This window comes from Anabas testudineus, chromosome 7 (genome assembly GCF_900324465.2).
Source record: "Anabas testudineus chromosome 7, fAnaTes1.2, whole genome shotgun sequence".
In the NCBI taxonomy this organism is placed as follows: domain Eukaryota; kingdom Metazoa; phylum Chordata; class Actinopteri; order Anabantiformes; family Anabantidae; genus Anabas; species Anabas testudineus.
In genome coordinates this window covers 23,238,766-23,257,922 of record NC_046616.1, presented here as the reverse complement: position 1 = coordinate 23,257,922, position 19,157 = coordinate 23,238,766, and the positions used below count along the sequence as shown (strand labels likewise).

Below are 19,157 nucleotides of genomic sequence, written 5' to 3'. Positions count from 1 at the left end.
TTTCCTCTCCACTGTTGCCTAGTGTTGCTCAAGGCCCTCATGAACTTACAGTGTAAACTGTCTTAAAATGAGTTTTGTTCTGATTTGGTGCTATATACAGTAAACAACTGGTCTGAATGGATGCATGTAGTAAACGGTTAGTATATAGAAGGCCTTAGCTCTAGTTGGATGAGTCACAAGGTTCATTTAAAAATATCAGGATTATTTCTCACAAAACTATTTGTTTTTCTGTGGTTTTCCTGGGTAATTCTATGTATAGCTCAGTAGCTGGGTCAGGAGTCCACATTTCAGTGGAAACATTGTCTGTGATTATGGAATATTGTGCCCCTAGTGTGATGAAATGTGTTTTAATAAATGGGCGTGTGGAGGAAACAGAATTCCCAACGGAGTCACGTTTCCAGCAGATCTGTTGTGATGCTCTTTCCGCTCATCTCCCTGGTGGCTTCCTGCTCTTGACTTTCCCATGCATCATAGGGGGCAAGCTATGTGTGTGTGGTGGTTCACTCAACCAACAACGTCATTAAATTAATATTCATTATCTGTCCCAAGGGGTGGATGAGAAGGAGGAGGGGCAGCAGGGCCAAAACAGGACAGTGCTTTCATTGTATGGAAATGTGCCCAAATCTATGTAAAAATGGTTCATTCAACATGAAACTGCTCACCCACCTTTTACAGTTTTCACAGGCCACAGCCTATTTGGTTAAGAAGTTCATTTTGAACCACAAAGTGCTTACTTTAGTTTCCTTTTTTTCCAGTTTTACCTCCTGGAGTGATGAATTCCAGCCACATGATGAGACTGTGTCTCTTGATTGATTCTTGGTTTGGTTCTTTAGTCAGATCCTCACTAAAAATTAACAATTTGACTCAGTTGGTCAAATGTTCAGGATTGCATTAAAATTTTGTCAGCAGCTCTCAGAACCATTTGAGGGCTTTTCCTACATCCTGTGCTCAACTTCATAAACGCTAGTCACTAGCACATGTCAAAATAAGCTGTGAGTAAAAGCAATGGAAAAAGCCTAGTTCCTACCTGTTCGGATGAAAAAGACAACATTGCATTTTACTGTCTTGTGACTGTAACACATATGAATAATAGTATTAAAATGAAACAAACCTTTGGCTTAAAATCCACAGAAATGAAGTAACTTAGTTCAAGTTAAGTTAGAAGGAAGTTGTATAGTCTTGCCAGAGGTAGTACTCAATGCTCAAGTAAAAATAAAAGTACTTGTCTGCAACCGTATATACTAAATAAAAAATGCTATTTCATATGAGTACTGAAGTACTGAGTACATGTTCTAAAATGTACTTCAGGTTCAAAAGTACAAGCACTGCTCTTAAAAACGAATTCTCTGGGCATCATTCTGACTGAGTTACTGATAAAAACAGGAACTATTTGAAACACTGTTGATCTTGATGTTGTCGATAGCATGAATGAAGTCTGGTCCAGATGTGTTCCACATGTGTTTCATAGGTTTCTAAAAAAAAAAAAAAAAAAACCCTTGAAATTCTGCTGAACTTACCAGCTCTGAGCCTGGCAGATGACAAATAATCTTTCTCCCTGAATCAGTCATAATAAAACATATTAAAGATCAAAGATAAAGTTAAAGGTTTACCTCACTGGGACAAAGACCAGCATTAGCTCCTATAAATCTTCATTTAATTTGTTGATGTTTAATCCAGGTCATGTAAGCGCAATACTTCAGTAGATTTACTGCTCTGTCTGCCAGTTTTCTGATTAACTGTGGAGCTGGATAGCATCTCAGTTTGATTTGACTGAATGTTTGCTTCTGCTGCTGTGACTGGATGTTATTTTTGTGGTCAGGTTCAGGTCTCACAGCATGTAGCCCTTTTGTGTTTGTAATGTTTTAACGCTGGCAGGGAAACACAGGGTCAGTGAGCTGACATCTCCCAGGTTGTGTATAGGACTAATGTTTGTATAGAAAAATAATTAGAAACATGATTAACTCAGTGATGAGTGTGTGTTTTCACACACCGAGTCATTTTCTAGTCTGTGTGGAGCCAAAGATAATGAGTGTAAACATTTCCCCCAGAGACAAGAAGCAGCTGAGCGACACGGCTCTGCCACTGGAGTCACATACTATATACATCCTGTTCCATACTGATTGTTAAGCAGCCTCTCTGTTAAAGGCGCAGGTGTAATACTTGGATCAATCAATGGATATCAATCAATATATCAATTCAGGTCAACCGGAGACTTGACATTTAGGAATTAAGTGGACAGATGTTCTAACAACATAACTACTAATGTGTATGTTTGTGTGTGTTTCAGGATAGTGCTGATCTGTGCTAAGAGGTCTCTGTGTGCTGCCTTCTCTGTTCTGCCATATGGAGAGAGCATCTACCTAAGGTAATCAACACTCCCACACTCACGTTTAGCATCAGCACGAGGCACTGTGAAAGATTAGTTTGAGAACTTGGGAGGAGATGTAGAGGTGGCCACAGAAAGGAGGAGGAGGGAGGAGGAAGTGAAAGAAAAAGAGAAAGAAGTTGGCTTAGAGAGGAGATGAGGAACAGAGGAAGAAGAGTTGTTTGTTAAGAAGACAAGGAGGAGGAGAGATTGGGAGTGACTTTCCCATGTGAGCCGCAGCCCCTGGCTTGACCTCAGTCCTCTAATGACTGGTCCTCACTGACACACATCGTAAGTCTTCACAAACACATTCAAAGATGAGCACTCCACGTGTCATATTATCTCCACACACACACAAACACACACACACACACACACACACACACACACAAACACACACACAATTAGTATGTCAGGATGAGGATACTCTTTGACATCATTCATTCCCTAGCCCCTTGCGTGGTAGGCCCTACTTATCTACTGTTTTAATTTTTAATTAATCACAGACACTGCCGTACCTTAACCATAACCATCACAACTTACTGGCTCACCCTAATTTACCTTGACCAAAACCTAATTCTAACCCGAACTCTAAAACCTATTCTTAAACCCCGAACATTCTCATTGCAGCCTTCTCATTGCTGCACCATGATAGCCATGCAAATACACACACACACACACACACACACACACACACAACAACAAGTTATATCTCACACGCACATACTGTAGGAAGCTGCAGAACACATGAAACAACTAAAGCTTTGCCTTTATGTTTCTATGTTGTGTACACACACACTCTCTGTCTCACTCTCTTTTTGACATGCACATAGTTAATCACCACAGTGTGTATTCATACTGCGTTTAACAGTCATCTTCTTGATAATTTTTCACCTGCAGAGGAAGTGAGCTCAAATATCACATTTCCAGTTTTGTCTGTGGCCTAAAACTGAGAAAGAAGAACATGGTTGTGGTAGGAAGTGATCTTTGACCTTTTAGTCACAGGAAGATTGCTGAACCACATGTTGATGTAGATATTTTGTGAACAAATACATATCATTTTATTGACTGAAGTAATAAAATAACTCAAAATAGCTCACTGAAATCGATTGTACAGTGAATATAAAATATTAACAGAAATGCGGTCAGGACTTTGGAGACGAACCAAGAATGAATGTAGATCATTTTCGTTCCCTTATCCTCAGTCCTGCCCGCTCTTCTGCTGATGTGATTCAGTCCTGGCCAGCAGCTGGCAAACCAAGGTGATCTGTGTGTGCCTAAACCTGTTCACTTTCAAAATGCTATGTGGCAAAAACAGCCACAGTTAGCAAATTGTCAAGAACGTAGTTATGGTTACCATAAACTGACAGTGGAGGGAGCAAAATGCAGTTTTTCTGCTTTGTTTGTTTAACAGGGTTTTAATAAACTACTTGTTTTGGCTTTTTTATGGACTCCTAAATCTGAAATCCTTTCACAGTTGGCTTTGTGAACGTACAGTAGCTGTTCTGCAGTCCCCTTTAACAATAGTGTCTCTTCTCTGTCTTTCTATAGTGACCCTACATTAAACCAACCCAGAAGGAGACACTCATCAGGAAACATCTCCACCACCCTGGAGATGCTGCCAGGGCTAGAGGGTTTCCAACTGGAGACCTACGGCAGGGTAGATATCCAACACTCACACACTTTTAGACAGACTCTGGCAGGTAGATGTTAGGTTAGAAGTCATCTCCTGTGTCCACCTCTGTACCTCTTTTTTTTTTTAGTCTGTGTCGTACGCCCAGTTCCTGTACCCCACTAATGCTCTGGTGAGACAGAAGCTGTCGTCGACCAGCGACCTGACGCTGCAGATTCCCGTGTCCAGGAGCTCGCACAACATGCCGGGCAGGAGTTATCCACCCAGCAGAATGAATAGCACAGTGGGACTAGACCTGGGTAATAAACACACACAAATACTGTACAGAAATACATATAACAATCATATGTATAGTTACTTGAGGGGGATGTGAGAAGCTTGTTTTGCTCCTCTTACTGTTCACAGACCTCCAGCTGAGGGCTGTACAGTCCTGACTCCATAGAGACGTTAAAGACGTCACTCTGTTTCATGTAGGTGTAAATACGGTAGCAGCTGAGCCTGAAGACAAATGTCACAAAGAGATCAGAGATACAAACCTGTTATCAGTGTGCTTTCCAACACACACATGCACTGTTTCATATGTTTTGTAGCCATGTAAAACACACACACACACACACGCACACACAGCTGTGTTGTGTTAATGAAAGGTTCCGGATTTGAACAGGAGGTTCAGAGGCTAATACTGGGCTCTGAACCCGTGGGTGGGTCAGTGTTTATAGATAAAGCATGTGACACATAGGGTGTACATACACATGCACATGTGTTGAAAAAATAAAGGGCTTGATTCTCCAGCACAGCTGCAACAACTCTCTGTTCATCCCTCTCTCTTTGTTTTCTCTTCCTCTCTTTAGCTCATTCTTTGTCTCCTTGCAGTTACACTCACACCACTCTGCCTTTACTTTCTGAATCAGACTTCTCCCTTAGCTCAGAATTCAAGAGCAAAACAGTCCTGATGTGATACAAAGTTTAAGTTTGAAGCTACACAAATCCCTCAGAGGTTTGTTTTGTTCCTCTATTTTCACATTCGCTCACAACAACATACTGTAATAAAAGAATAAACCTCAGCAGTAAACCATATATTAGTTACACAGAAAACATTTATATTTTTACATAACATCTATGTATATTTACATTGTGTCAAATGTGCTAAAATTAGGCTAGTGGTTGGGTTAATGGGTTAATGCCAAAAAGACAAAGCAAACAAATGGAAGAACTCATTAATGTAACCTGACCTCAAGCAACGACACTATATTACATCAGTTTACAACTAAAATAACCAGCTATTCGGTTCCACAGATTGTCACACAACCATTTTCACTCACATTCACACCTACAGGCAATTTAACTTCATGCTTGTTGTTGTATTGTAAGAGGAAGTCAGAGTGTCTGAAGGAGACCCATCCAGACACCGGTACATCATGCATGCTTCACACATTAAGATGAATATTCTAAGTTTACTTGCATAGAGAGACGGCTGTCAGCTGACAAAAGCTTATCACCTGTAAAAGCTGGAAACTGCTGCACCAACCACTTCCTCTATACAGATGTTGTAGTTCTATTTTGGTTTTTCCTGTTTTCAAAGATGTGTTTATGTTTGTGTAGGTGTGGATGACGTGACTGACTATGACCCTAACCTCCTCAGTGACCCCCAGTGGCCTTGTGGGAAGCACAAGCGAGTGCTGATCTTTGCTTCCTACATGGTAAGAATACACTCTTTAGATGATTGTGCTGTATATCAACAATATTTCATGTAAAAATTTAAATTTTGTTTAACAGATCAGTTCAGATAATAACAACCTAATAGCAATAACAAAATTCTGTCCATTTCCAATTTGGCTTTAGTTTTATCTTCATTCAACTGTATTTTAATTTTGATGGTTGTAGACGTTTGGCCAAAATATGACTCAAACAATAAGACATTAATAAGACAGGACATTTCCCACATCTGGAAAAAATACAATAAGATTTGGGAAGAGACTGTCAGAGAGTAAAAAAACAGGTGAAGTCAGTGCAGAGAAGATGAAAGAATAGAGGGTTGTGGAACTGTGACAATAATCAGTGCACACACACACACACAAACACATTGCTCTTCTACATCAACATAATTATCTTATAGGTAGCAGCTTAGGTTGATCCCTCCACTGAGTAAGTAAAATCACACACGGTGTGTCGCTGCTGCTAATCCCTTAGAGAAGATTACTGCTAAGGTGGGCTGCTTTGTCACTGATCTTACTACGTGTGTGTGTGTGTGTGTGTGTGTGTGTGTGTGTGTGTGCGAGCGTGTGTGCGAGCGTGTGTGCGCGCGTGTGTGCGTGTGTGTGTGCGTGTGTGTGAGTGTTAGCGTTGCATAGCGTGATCTCACCAACTATTTAGTGTCAACTCTCTGACGTAAAGTACAAAATCACACTCTAATAAAAGAAACAGTCAGATATTTCGTCTCAGACACACAAACTAAATACACAGACTCTATAAATACACACAATGGTTAACACTAGTTTCCAATTTTGAAAGAATGACTTTTGCATGTGTATATGTGCATGTTACCTCATATCAAGTAGACTTAGACACTATGACGTATGTACTATGAGACAATATAATCTGGTCTTCATTACAGTGTGCAGTATACTGGATCCTTTTATCCAGAAATCCTATCATACTACAGTTTCTAATCCAAATATTGTACAGTACATTACAGTGAAATGTAACATAAAGCACTTCACAACAGATAATAAATGTATACAAAACAGAGTAAGTAAGAGCAACTTTGAAAAGAAGACTTGTTTTAAGAGGTTGTGAGTGAGAGACACACTGTATGAACTGCAGAGTCTGTGCAGCATCAGTGTTAAGTTTCAAAACACTGAGAAATATTTGAAGTTAGTTGTGTAGCAAAGAGTGGAGCCAGTGGAGAGACTGTACAGTACAGTAGCATCTCGCCTCGACTCTATCTGCTTTGTTTTTGGTCGCAGGTACTTTGTTTTCCACTGCAAATAGTACTCCCAGAGTGTAGCTGGTCATCATAGGGACGCCTCTTAACTGCTTTGAACTACCATGAAAATGTCACGCACACACTAGCAGTATGGGATATCGACAGAATGCTGTTCTTGTTTCAACTGCTGAAGAAATGAGGAGAGTTTGGGAAATACTTCAGAGTTCAGGCGACGAGCTGACTGTAGTTACTGTAGTAAAAGGCTTTTACTTTTACATAGTCTGTGACCAATCAGTAGCCTGCAGTGTTCTGATCTGTTCTGTCATGCTTTGGTATTGCTGCCCTTTCGCTTGAAACCAGCTGCAAAGGTCTGCTCACTGAGGCCAGTGAAAGCCCACAGACACACATTGTTGTGGAAATCAGTGTCCTCATCAGGTTCATTTACATCCACTGACCATTGTTCAACATTTAAATGTTTGACATGACTACAAATCTCTTCTTTCCTCTGTCGTTTCATTCTTCTCTCCTTTTACTTCTATTGTTGCATTTTTCTTTCCATTTTCATTCACCTTCCTTTCCTCTCCTGTCCTCCAGACAACAGTTATAGAATACGTCAAACCGTCTGATCTGAAGAAAGACATGAATGAGACGTTTAAGGAGAAGTTTCCTCACATTAAACTCACTCTGAGCAAAATCCGCAGGTGAAGTATTTGCACTGAACTGACTACATACCTCAGTGATCTGGACAGTAACAGGGCTGATTATGACAATAGAGTAAACGCCATGTCTTTTTATAGACAGTAGGGGTCTGTACACTTTGCTAACATTCATACAGCTGTTAAGAATCTTATCATACTAGAAGTGCTCTCTGACATCGTGACCCCCTCTCTCTGTGTCTCAGTCTGAAGAGAGAGATGAGAGTGGTGGGGGAGGATTGCGGCCTGCAGCCTGTCACCATCGCCATGGCCTTCGTCTACTTTGAGAAGCTGGTACTTCAGGGTTGTCTCAATAAACAGAACAGGTAGGAACAGAACAGTAACGGCTGCATCTGGCCTCTGTAGTGCTACTTGACAGCACAGTTGATCTTCAGGATTTTTAATTTAAAATTTTAACTTCTTTTTAATTCAGGGATGTTTTCTCAGATCAACAATGTACAGTACAAGCACAGTCTGAGCTGTGGCCACTGAGCTGCTTCACTGGAGCAGCTGGGGTTGAGGGCCTTGCTCAAGGGCCCTTCAGTGATGTTAGTGCTAATGACTTTACAGTAGCAGAATACTACTGTTCATACCAGTCGTACTGTTTAAAATGCTGGACTCCACAGACTGGTAACACAAACACTGGCAGTATTGTCAGTTCACAAGCAGCCACGGAAAAGACCAATAATAGAGGAATAACAATAATATCACAGAGATCCAAGTTATTTATATATGATTCAATGACAGATGCTCCAACAATAGAACATTCTGTATCCAATTGGGCTATAAAAAAAAAAAACAAGAGACAATGTTCAAACCAATTTAATATGTGGTATTTAGATTTCAAAACAGTCTGACTTCATAGCAGAATCTCACAGGAGACTGTTTTTTTTTATTTCTAAAATTACCTCTTCTTTACTTCCTTGTGAGAGCAAAGCTTCAACGACAAAAGGGTCCTTTTACATTCACTCCACTATTGGACATATTAAAGCACAGGTCTGAGACATGCTACGGTAAAAAGAGAACACATTGGACTGACCACAGCTCCCCTGTCAGGTCTTTAGGTCTATATGTTCTTTAAAACCGAGTAAAGTTGAGTAAAATTACAGTTCCAGCTAGTTTTTGAACCTGTTGTTTGGAACATTATATATCATAAACTGAGGAACACCCAGCAGGTGTGGTCATTATTTTTCATTTCTTTTTACTTCAGAATTTCCAAGTTACAGATTTCAGCAAGTTACAGCTTATTTTAACTTGCCAAATCAGTAGGAGCACCCAGTGTGTAAGTGCTGGACGAGCACCTACAAACATTAAATGAAAGCCTACATGTTGATATCTGTCACGTTAATGTTGATATCTGTCACGTTAATGTTGATATCTGTCATGTTAATGTTGATATCTGTCACGTTAATGTTGATATCTGTCACGTTAATGTGGATATGTCATGTTAATGACACATTCAGTTTGGTTTGTTGCAGAAGGATGTCCTGTCACTTTAACTATTGGTATTGTTTTACAGGAAGTTGGTGTCAGCTGCCTGCATCCTATTGGCTGCTAAGATCAGCAGTGACCTTAAGAAACAGGAGGTCAAACACCTGATCGATGTAAGTCACAGACACACATTTTTCTATGGCAGTCAGTGTGAGGACACTCATTGACATAATGCATTCCTTAGCCCCTACTGTTGCATAAGCTAAGTTAATATTTTCTGATTAATGTTTAATTGATCACATGTCAATATCACAACTAACTGCCCAGCCCTAAACTTTCCTCTAACCAAAACCTAGTTTTAACCCTAACACTAAAGTCTAGTCTCAATCCTAAACTTGCTGTTTAACATGTGACATGTTGTCATCTTTTAGAAATGTTCTCAGTCTAAAGGTAGGAAAATAACTCTGGTCTTCACAATGATACAAACCATACAAACACACAGCTCATGGTGGTGACCTCTACCTGTCAGTCAGAAGATGTTGTATTATTCAGTGATTTACCTGAGCTGGTGGAAAACAACCTGCAGGGTCGGAGCATGTTTCTGTCCTTCACAGTCAACTTATGACTTTCCTCACTCAGTGTGTGTGCGTGTGTGCGCGTGTGTGCGCGTGTGTGCGTGTGTGTGTGTGTGAGCACTGACACGTTTATTTTTACTGCAAAATGTTATTATCAGTATGTATATTGCTCACAGTTTTCTAATTATCTCATTTAATGAACCCCTATTAAAATAATACATTAAAAAGTAATATCTACTGAGAACAGGTGACATGAGTAACATTGAGTCACATATCTTATCATTCTACCTGCCAATGAACAGGAATAGAGAAAACAGCATTTTTAGCAGAATCCCCTCTGTTCTCTGACGCTGTGCTCTCTGTGTTTCTCTGTGTTTTTTTTGTGTCTTTGCAGAAGCTAGAGGAGCGTTTCAGGATCAGCAGGAGGGAGCTGATATCATTTGAGTTTGCTATCCTTGTCGCCCTGGAGATGGCGCTCTACCTCCCTGAGAGTAAAGTCATGCCACATTACAGACGCCTGGTGCAGCAGCAGCAAGTATAGCAAAGCCCGGCTCAGCAGCTCTGCAGCACACCAATCTTCCAGTTCCACACTGTGACAGACGACTCCTCACGATGCCTGTGTCTGATGTCCTCTCTGCTCCCACCAAAGTTCAGCCACTCTGGAACAGTGGTAATGCCTGGTTTGAGGGCACAGGCAGGAACATCACATTCTTTCCTCCTCCAAATAGCAACTTGAAGACACACTGTGATCGAGGGTCCAGCAGCCATGGAACCATGTCTATTAACACTTTTAGAGGTTCAGGTACAGGCGGCTTTGTAAGACTGACGCTCGTTTTAGATCAGTTTGGTTAAATCTGAGGGGTTGTAAAGTGTCTTTCAGGTCTAGTCTGGCTTTGTAAAATGTCTGCAGTTTAACAGGTGGTTCCTGTCAGGTTTTACTGCTGCACAGTGTTTTTTTAAATCTGTTCACATTACCATCCAAACAGATTTTAGTTGAATGCTTCTTGTTTTACCACCAGTCTGTGGAAACAAGGAGAGGAAAGTTTCTACTCAAAGACAGGGAGACAAGCACAGACAGTGAGGAGTTATTAGCCATCCATTGGTTTCTGTTGATGTCCGTCTTGTTGAGTGGCATCAGCCATGACAAATAAGATGGAGATGCCATTGGCTGATGTTTTTTGTTTGTTGTTATTAGTATTGATTATAACAGTGGTAGTGGCCTAGATTTTCACAACCAGTTTGTCCCTACTAAAGGTCCACTTTATTTATTCATGTGAACTTTGGAATGGATATTTGCACAAAATAGTGACTGGGGAATTTGTTCCCCGTCACTTACACTGACGAAGCATTAGGTCATTTCTGCTCAGGAGAAACATTTCCAGCAAGCGCAGACTGTTCTCAGTGCTCATATTGATGAAACCAAACAGAGACCTGGTTGTGCACGTTGGTTTTGGTGGTTCTATGAAGTTACACTTTAGAAAAGGGCTGTGTTGTTTGTGTCACTGTGACCAAAGTCTCTGCTCCAATAACACTTCTTATTAGACTTTAACTGTGCAGAGAGCCACTAAACATAGTCATGACTTTTGTGCATTCGACAATCATCGTACTGCACAGTACAGATACTGTTACAAAGACACCACCAACGTTGTCACTTTTCAGCATTAATTGTTGTGTACTCTGTCCGTTTACTGCGGTGAGAGTCGTTCCAATGTGGAACGTTTTCTCACTACTGTAATTTCATCCTTCTTTTACTCGTTACATCCACACTCACACTTAAGTGTCCCAGGAGTCCGCTCAGCTCAGCTTTTTTTTTTTTTTTTTTTACACCCTCACTGCCTCACTTCACCACCCTCTGTGACTGCTCTCATTGTGTTTTGATTTGACGAGCGAAGCATCAGCCAGTTTTACCTTCAGTCAGTAAGCTGCAGTGTGCTGCTGTCAGAAGCGTGTGTTAAGTGTTAAACATCTATCTGAACTGGACTTGAGTTTGGTTCAGGTATCCACCCTGTAGACGGACACTCACAGACAGTCAGAGGACGTCACTTTCTGTCCTCCTTCCTGTGAGCTCCGCTGTCCCACTACAAGAGTCTGTACCCGTTATGCGCTGCATTTTAAGACTGAGAAACAAAGCCTGACTGAGCTTTTTCACATTTTTAATGTTCCTGAAGTGTTGGAGCTATCATCACGTTGAATCCTGAGCTGCGGCCCCTGAAACACAACTCAGCTGTCACTTCACAGCAGCAGCAGCAGCCTGACATTTTGAAACACACACCAAAATTGTGCTGTTGAGTGAGACAACCATTGGATGCATTCAGTGATTTGACTGGTGTTGGTGTTAATTTCTGCACGTGTTGTTAAAACTAGAGCTGACTTGATAAGTATGCAGCTGTTCTGTTAATCAGTCCTCACATGTGAATATTGACTGACTTATAGGATGAAATGATGAATCAACTAAGCTAATCAATCATGTAAACAGTCATTAGCTGCAGCTCTAGCTAATGCGGTTTACTCCAGTTTCACCAGTGTGGGCTGCATAGTTAATTTGCATTAGAGCTCGAGGTGGAGCTGCAAAACGTGTTCGTGGACCAGGAAATCATCACATCAGCTCACAAACGGTACAGCAGGCCTGCACATGGCACCAGTGAAAAGAAAAAGTAAAGACTTATCCAAGTGTCTTAGAAGGAACTCACGATGTCCGCGTCCACTGGGATGGAACATCTGAACCTTGTGTTCATGAACTACTTTAGAAAACCAACGTATTTATTGTGTTTTCACTTCATCATAAAGGGGTGAGCATTTAACCAAACAGAGGCCTCTGACAGAGTGTTTGGAGCTGTTATTTCTCCACGTAACAGCAGTGAAGTAAAACTGAAAAACCGGTCTCGGGGCACCGGGCACGGTGGAACAGTACAGTTCTTTTAGGTTCTCAGCAGCCATGTTGGTGGAAAAACAGGACCACAACCACTCTGTGCTGGCCCTCTGTTGTTTTTGCACTTTGCCTTTTTGAGTCACAATCCTCATCATAAATATTTTATCACTAAGTAATAAACGTAATAATATTTTTCTACATGTAAAGTATCTTCCTGTTTTATTATATATTGTAAACTGACCGAATCACTGAAACATATTTATTGCAAATAATCCTCCAGATGAAGAGTCGTGTGCTAACCACGTGCTTGGCCATCCTCAGTGGTCCGGGTTGGTATTATTCCCACATGTGCTTTTCAGTGGCACCTAAATTTGAGGTGGCACCTCTTGAAACAAATCCAGTATCCACTGAACACCTCTGACGATGTATCAACACACTAAAAGCTTCAGGATTTCCTTCTTCATCCTGAGGTTTCACATCTGTGGTGTGTTAATGAACTTTGTTGTGTTTTGGAATCAGGGTTCCTCTGCATTGATATGTTGGAGCAGGTGAGCTGCTGATGTACTAGGCTTCTGCTCCTTGACCCAAGAGACTCCCAGCAGAATTCAAAGTCATGAAATTCTCCAGCACACACTAAAAGATGTTCAGTGGTACTATACAAGTGTAGAGCATTTGTAATGAAAGAACTGAAAGGGCTCTAGCAGGGCTCCAGTTGGAACCAGCCACCTCCTCTCCTGCTGGAACTAACACAGTGCACAATCCTCGCTCCACGACTTGCACTGGCACACTTCAGAGCAGAGTCATTTATTTACACTGTGTATTAGTGACACTGGCAATAAACAGCATTTCAGAAGCACTGCAACATGCGAGGTGATGAATATAAGACTCTGCTCGAGAGTGGAAACGGCACACGATCTTCATAGTGGTCTTCTCTACATTAGAGATGTGTGATTTAATTCTATGCAGCTTTTATTCTGTCAGCTGACCTTCTTCACCCTCCTCCTCTGTATTTATCTGTCATGTGCCACAGTGTTTGTTTTGACCTGACACTCCTTTATTCACATGTTTTTAGTTGAATATTTGATTCTTGGAGCACTGTGACTCTGGAAGGGAACATCTTTACCAAGTCTTTGTCAGTTACTGTTTGTACATTTTAACTTAAGTTATTGTTTGTTTGTTTTTCTAGTCAACAATATGGACACAAAGTGAACACATGTAATGATCTAGGTAAAAATACAAAATATGAGCACATGTTGTTGAGTAAATATTTTTTATAGTATGACGTTTGTCTTCAGTCTCAACCTGCAGTGTCTACTATGACCTCCAGTGTAACAGTAGCTGTTTGTAGTGAACGTCCACTAACTCCACTATAAACAGTTAGTGGATGTTCAACAGAACAAGGGAAGTAGATGAAATCATTTCTAGAACTATTTTGTAGAAGATAAAGACCGTATACTGTTTAAACTGTCAATGTTTAATTCCTGTCAAGTTTATTTTCATTAAAATATGGAATTTCCAGCTTCTACTATGTTGAATGTGTTTTCTACCTCATCAAACATGGACGCTTTAGTTTGGTTTGGGGAACTGAAATAGAAGATATAGAAATATAGAATAAATATACAGAATAAATATTCAGTAAATGCATCCTGTGAGGCAAATATTGAGCATTTTAATAGAAAGTGATCAGCAGTGGAAGTTTTACACACCCATCAGCTCATGTTGAGTCTTTAGTAGACCTGCATTTCTCTAACTTCTTTGCAATGTATCATCTTCAGTGATAACATTATTAAAAACGTATATATACAATACATAAATGGAATACAGAAAGAAAAAGAAGTGCTATGTGTTGATAACAAACCACGATCAGTCCACTGGTCAGCCTCAGAGATCCAATGTGGCGTCACGAGCAGCATGATAAATAACAGAGTAGAGAGGAGGTGAACAACTGTCCGTTCGGTTGGTAAAATCCATGTCTACAGCAGGCACGGAGCAGACGTCATTATGTGTTACCACAGGGGGCGCTGTGGAGGGAGGGGGCTGCACAGAAAACGTCCATTCACTGGAGTTGTCTTCAGTCTGGAGGAAAACGAAGCCAGGAGAACAACACCAACATGTATTTGTGTTTACTGCAGTACTGTCTGATCAAAACACATGAGAATGGCTGCATGTTGACGCCCCCACACCAAGTCAGACTGTTTTGACTGATGTCGGTGTTAGTCTCACTTTCTATGACCACAGCTCTGCATAATGAGTCATAACAGGGAAGGATAGAAAGAAATGCCTCATTTGCATTTGATTGAAATAGACTGTAAAGTAGTTTACTACATTTACATTTAGTTGTTCAGCAGATGCTTTTATCCAAAGCAACTTCTTAACAAAATATCTGAGCCAAGGAGAACAACATTAAAGTACTGAGCGAGCAGGTAACACTGTATGTCTGGATTTATATGGGACAGTTTGAGACGTGCCTGTAACCTAATTATGATTATGATTTAGTGTCAGAGCAGCTAAGGCCACAGGCATACTGTATAGAAGGGGGGGGGGGCCAGTGACCAGCAGGTTTTATTTGAGACTGTTTGTCTGTGAAGCCTTCAGTGGTCCGACTCCTGCTCGTCACGTAGCAGGAGCTAAAACCCTGCTGCTGATTTACTCACCGGGCTCTGAGCACAGGATGCAGGGGCAGTGACTAAGCTGTATTCATCTGTGGTGTCGACTCCATTTGGTTTGGTGTATTTGGCACAAGCATAAATTGTTGACACTTCCACAGCAGGACGTCCACTCTGTTTGTTCTCTTCCATCACCTCATACACTCGGCTGACCTGCAGCAGGAGCAGAAGGGGTTTGGTTCGTATCCTTATCAGCTGCTTTCAGAAACACTAATGATGCTGAGATGTCCCTAATGTACTTGAACATACCTCTCTGACATTATCATACACAGTTTCCGCAGGATATGCTGAGGATGATTAGAGATAAGATAAGGATTAGATGAAGTCCTTCCTTTATGCTCTCACAGGTCTGTGTTGTCACAGACGATACAGTGAGTCATACAGTACTTATCAAGCAGAATTAATGGATCTGTTCTACTCTCATTTACTTCTGAGCATTCATTTCTATTATTTCTATTATCTCACCTAATTACTCGTCTAAAATGTTGCCTCAGCATTAAAACTGCACATCTTGGAACTATGTCTTTAAGCTACACTGAAAGTGCAGCTGATGATTATACGCTGTGTGTTAACAAACCATGTTTCCTGCAGTCTCACCTTTGCAATTCCTGATCACCGCACCTGCTGATAACACGATGACAGTGATGATCAGCAGCAGAAACGCAAACTCTGCCATACCTGTGGTATCAGAGCAGGATGATTTTACTCTTAACACTTCCTGGTTCTTTTTAAAATACAAGCACGCGTGTGGATCTGGCATTAATAAACTTCCAGGTACTTCCTCGAAGGGTGCATGAAAGAAAGACATTCAGACACATTATTCCACTTCCTCCCTGCACCAAAGCACTTTATTGCAGTCATTATTCATCCAATTCCACCATGCTGTAAACACTACAGACAGACAGAGGCCTGCCCACTGCTCTGTGGTGTACGACCAGACTTCATGGTTGTCAGATTGTGTGAGTTGAATTTGACTACTCTGCACTGAGCACTAACCAAAAGGCTTGGATAAGAGAAAGGTCTGTCTTAGTCAGACAGAGGTTCTGCTCTGAACCAATCAGGACGATGAGAGCCTACCTCTCTGAATATGCTACTCAGCCCCTCCTGTGCCACATTTTTATACTTATGTTAAACTTAAAACAGGTGGGTACGGACTTACTAAACAAAATAATATACAATTTATACAGAGTGTTCCTACCTGAGCACCAGGTCTACAGTTGCTCTCACCCACCGTGCACATGGAAAACATTTAGAAATAGATTGCAAGCAAAGCTTTTCAATCCCATAATTCTGCTTGCTCAGCAGAAAGTAATAATAATATTCTAATAATCCGTTACATTATTTTAAACTAGCACCGTTCATTCAGGGACTTATTTCTTACTTCACTACATTTCAGTGTTTGACTGCAGATTTGAACTAATACAACAAACTACAGAGTAAAGAAATGATGATGTCTTATTATTTATTAAGGCAACAAACTCAGCTCCAGAGTTTAAGAAAAATACTAAAGATATTTATGCACCAACCATTTGGATCCTATGAGCTTTTTGGCTTCAGTGCTGTTCAAACATATTTACCTGATGTAACTGAAGTCTCAGGCTCCTCTCTGGTTCCAGTGGAGGATGATGAAGATGTGACGCCTACTGATTTGGACGTTGAGCTCTGTGGTGATGCTGATGTTGCTGTTGCTATTGGAGCTGCTTGGTCAGTAAGGTTTTGATTTAAAATGGTTGAAGCTGTGAACAATGAAACAATCAGATACTGATGCACATACATCCTGATGACAGATAGTTTTTTTCTCCTGATCCTACAAAACTGATCAAATTGATTTTGTTATGTGCTGCCAGAAAAGCTTTAATCATGAAATACAACTAAAAGCAACAGTTAAGTGTCTGATTGTAATTTATTAGGTGGGCAGGAATGAAAACAGCAGCACTTTTTATTTCAGAAACTCTCCCTCTCTAGACAATGATGAAGTCTGTCATGTGGTAGAGAAAGTGGCCTTCTTCTGTCATTCGTTTTGTGAGTAAACGTTAGAAATACTGAATTCACACAGTGTAATCAACCAGGAATGAAAATGAGGAGAGGATTTAAAATACTAAATGACTTTGTATTATCAGATATTACAGTGAGAGACTCAGCTCCACCTTAACCAGCTCTGAAAGTCAAGTGTTGAAGATATTACTGTAGTTATGATCCAAACTACGTTACAACATGATAAACACACTTACACTCACTGAACTCACAAGACAAACACATCACACTTCTTATATTAACACTCGCTGCTTTAATGACTGTCTGGCATCTTCACTACATCAACAACCACAGAGGGACATGTTAATGTTTCTCTGCTGAGATTAGTAAACATTAAAAAATGTGAAGTTGTCTAATATGGCACAGAATGTATAGTTAGTAATTCTATTATTAAGCACATTATTCTTGTAGATGATTTGATGATTTATTTATTTTTTTGTTCTCAACATATGATTTGTTCACAGTTAAGTTTTGTTATATTTTTGTTTTTGATTTCTAACACTTTAAAGCGTTATTAAACCAAATCAGTAGCGTCTTAATCTCTCTGGCAGTTTCCAATTACTTTAATTATGACCAGAAACAATTTAATATGTGTTATAATGTTCAAACTACAAATAAGTAGAATCATAGGTACAATATAAGTAAATGTGTCTGAATCAGGTCAGAATATGTCATGATTATAAGCTGGACATTATTTAAATAAATGTACAGTGCCTATAAAAAGTACTCACCCCCTTGGATGTTTTATCCTCTTATTGACATTATAAATCAATCACGGTCAATAAAAGTTGTCGACTTTGACAAAAACATTTTAGAAAAAAACCTCATTAATGTCAAACTGAAAACAGGTTTCTACAATGTCAATGAAATAAAAATATATAAGGTGAAATCAGTGTTTGCATTAATATTTACCCCCATTAAAATGACTGACCTAATCCAACAGAGGTCCAGATATTTGGTCCTAGTAGTCCCACAATTAGTGAAATGGGGATCGCCTGAGTGTAGTGACATCAATCATCAAGAAATGGAAGGAATATGGAACATGTCTAAATCTGCCTAGAACATACCGTCCACTCAAACTGAGTGACAAGAAGGAGACTAGTGAGAGAGACCACTAACACACTGATTTCTACTCTGAGGGAGTTACAAGTTTAAGCAGCTGAGATAAGAGAGACTGAGGAGAAAGCCACTGTTAAAGAAACTCATGTCGAATCATTAACTGAGTTCATCAATAGGCATGTGAAAAACTCCTTGGTCCAGTGGAAGAGGGTTCTTTATAGAATGTAATTATACCAAAACAAACCTATATAACAATAATAAAACAAGAGCGTTTGACTGCAGAGTTAAAGGTTAAAGAGTTCAGATTCATATTTCGGGTGGGTAACTAGTCCTTCAGGTGAATGATATTTTAACCAACAACATGTCAGAGGCAGATAAAAATGGAGCAAGACGTGCTAAGCTAATGTTTAGTGATGAAATGTCAATAAAGACACATAATAAAAAGCAGTCGACACAAATAGTGAAAATACTCACTGAAGTAGAAGAAGAAGCAGAGAAATATATGTGGCACTTTCATGTTGAGGCTCTGATGGTTTAATTCTGTCTCTCTTCCTCGTTCAGTGTCAAACCAGGAACCTTTCACTTTTCTAAAATGTACAACACACACTCCATTGTCCTCCCTGCAATTTAAATGAAACCGCTCTTTTGACTGCGACACACTAGAGAGTATGTAGCTAATAAAATCAAGGAAAGCTCTGTGTCTATTTGTGATTCACTGCAGCTTTTGGTTTTTTATGATCATAAAGCAGTGTTGCAGAAACGACCTCAGTATGTTTTATAAAAACTCGATGAGTTGAAATATAAAATGCAAAAAGGAATCTGTGTATGTGAACTGGTCCAATCATCTGAGTCTTCAACATGGAGCCTTTCTGGTGCAACCCCACCTACTGTTAAGAAACACAGA

The 19,157-nt window shown here is 40.2% G+C and overlaps 2 protein-coding genes across 5 annotated transcripts in view; one reads left to right on the top strand and one right to left on the bottom strand.

Annotated features, from left to right (window-relative positions):
* The window catches only part of cables2b (Cdk5 and Abl enzyme substrate 2b), a 29,530-nt gene extending 15,511 nt beyond the window's left edge, over positions 1 to 14,019 (top strand). The window contains exons 3-11 of one of the 2 annotated variants that reach the window (XR_003299245.1): positions 2,288 to 2,365; positions 3,917 to 4,025; positions 4,129 to 4,297; positions 5,601 to 5,698; positions 7,519 to 7,625; positions 7,826 to 7,945; positions 9,139 to 9,223; positions 10,020 to 13,640; positions 13,896 to 14,019. Coding sequence is in view for 1 of the 2 variants with exons in the window: in XM_026367060.1 (XP_026222845.1) it covers positions 2,288 to 2,365; positions 3,917 to 4,025; positions 4,129 to 4,297; positions 5,601 to 5,698; positions 7,519 to 7,625; positions 7,826 to 7,945; positions 9,139 to 9,223; positions 10,020 to 10,166 (913 nt within the window). In the remaining variant the exon portion in view is untranslated. Of the gene's footprint in view, positions 1 to 2,287; positions 2,366 to 3,916; positions 4,026 to 4,128; positions 4,298 to 5,600; positions 5,699 to 7,518; positions 7,626 to 7,825; positions 7,946 to 9,138; positions 9,224 to 10,019 lie in introns of both variants that reach the window. The other variant, XM_026367060.1, reaches the window with a different exon arrangement.
* LOC113166875 lies at positions 11,430 to 18,900 on the bottom strand. Of its 3 annotated transcripts, XM_026367062.1 has the most exons (7): positions 18,728 to 18,898; positions 16,738 to 16,896; positions 15,758 to 15,838; positions 15,410 to 15,447; positions 15,149 to 15,313; positions 14,353 to 14,570; positions 11,430 to 14,078 (listed from the first exon to the last, which is right to left on the bottom strand). In XM_026367062.1, exons 1-6 carry the CDS (start codon positions 18,768 to 18,770, stop codon positions 14,376 to 14,378), a joined length of 681 nt encoding a protein of 226 aa, XP_026222847.1. In that variant the 5' UTR covers positions 18,771 to 18,898; the 3' UTR covers positions 11,430 to 14,078; positions 14,353 to 14,375. The 3 variants fall into 3 exon arrangements, with proteins under 3 accessions (XP_026222847.1, XP_026222848.1, XP_026222846.1); XM_026367063.1 differs by having other exon boundaries at positions 11,430 to 14,570; positions 15,758 to 15,784; positions 18,728 to 18,900; XM_026367061.1 differs by having other exon boundaries at positions 11,430 to 14,570; positions 18,728 to 18,896.
* Between the last annotated feature and the right edge of the window lie 257 nt (positions 18,901 to 19,157).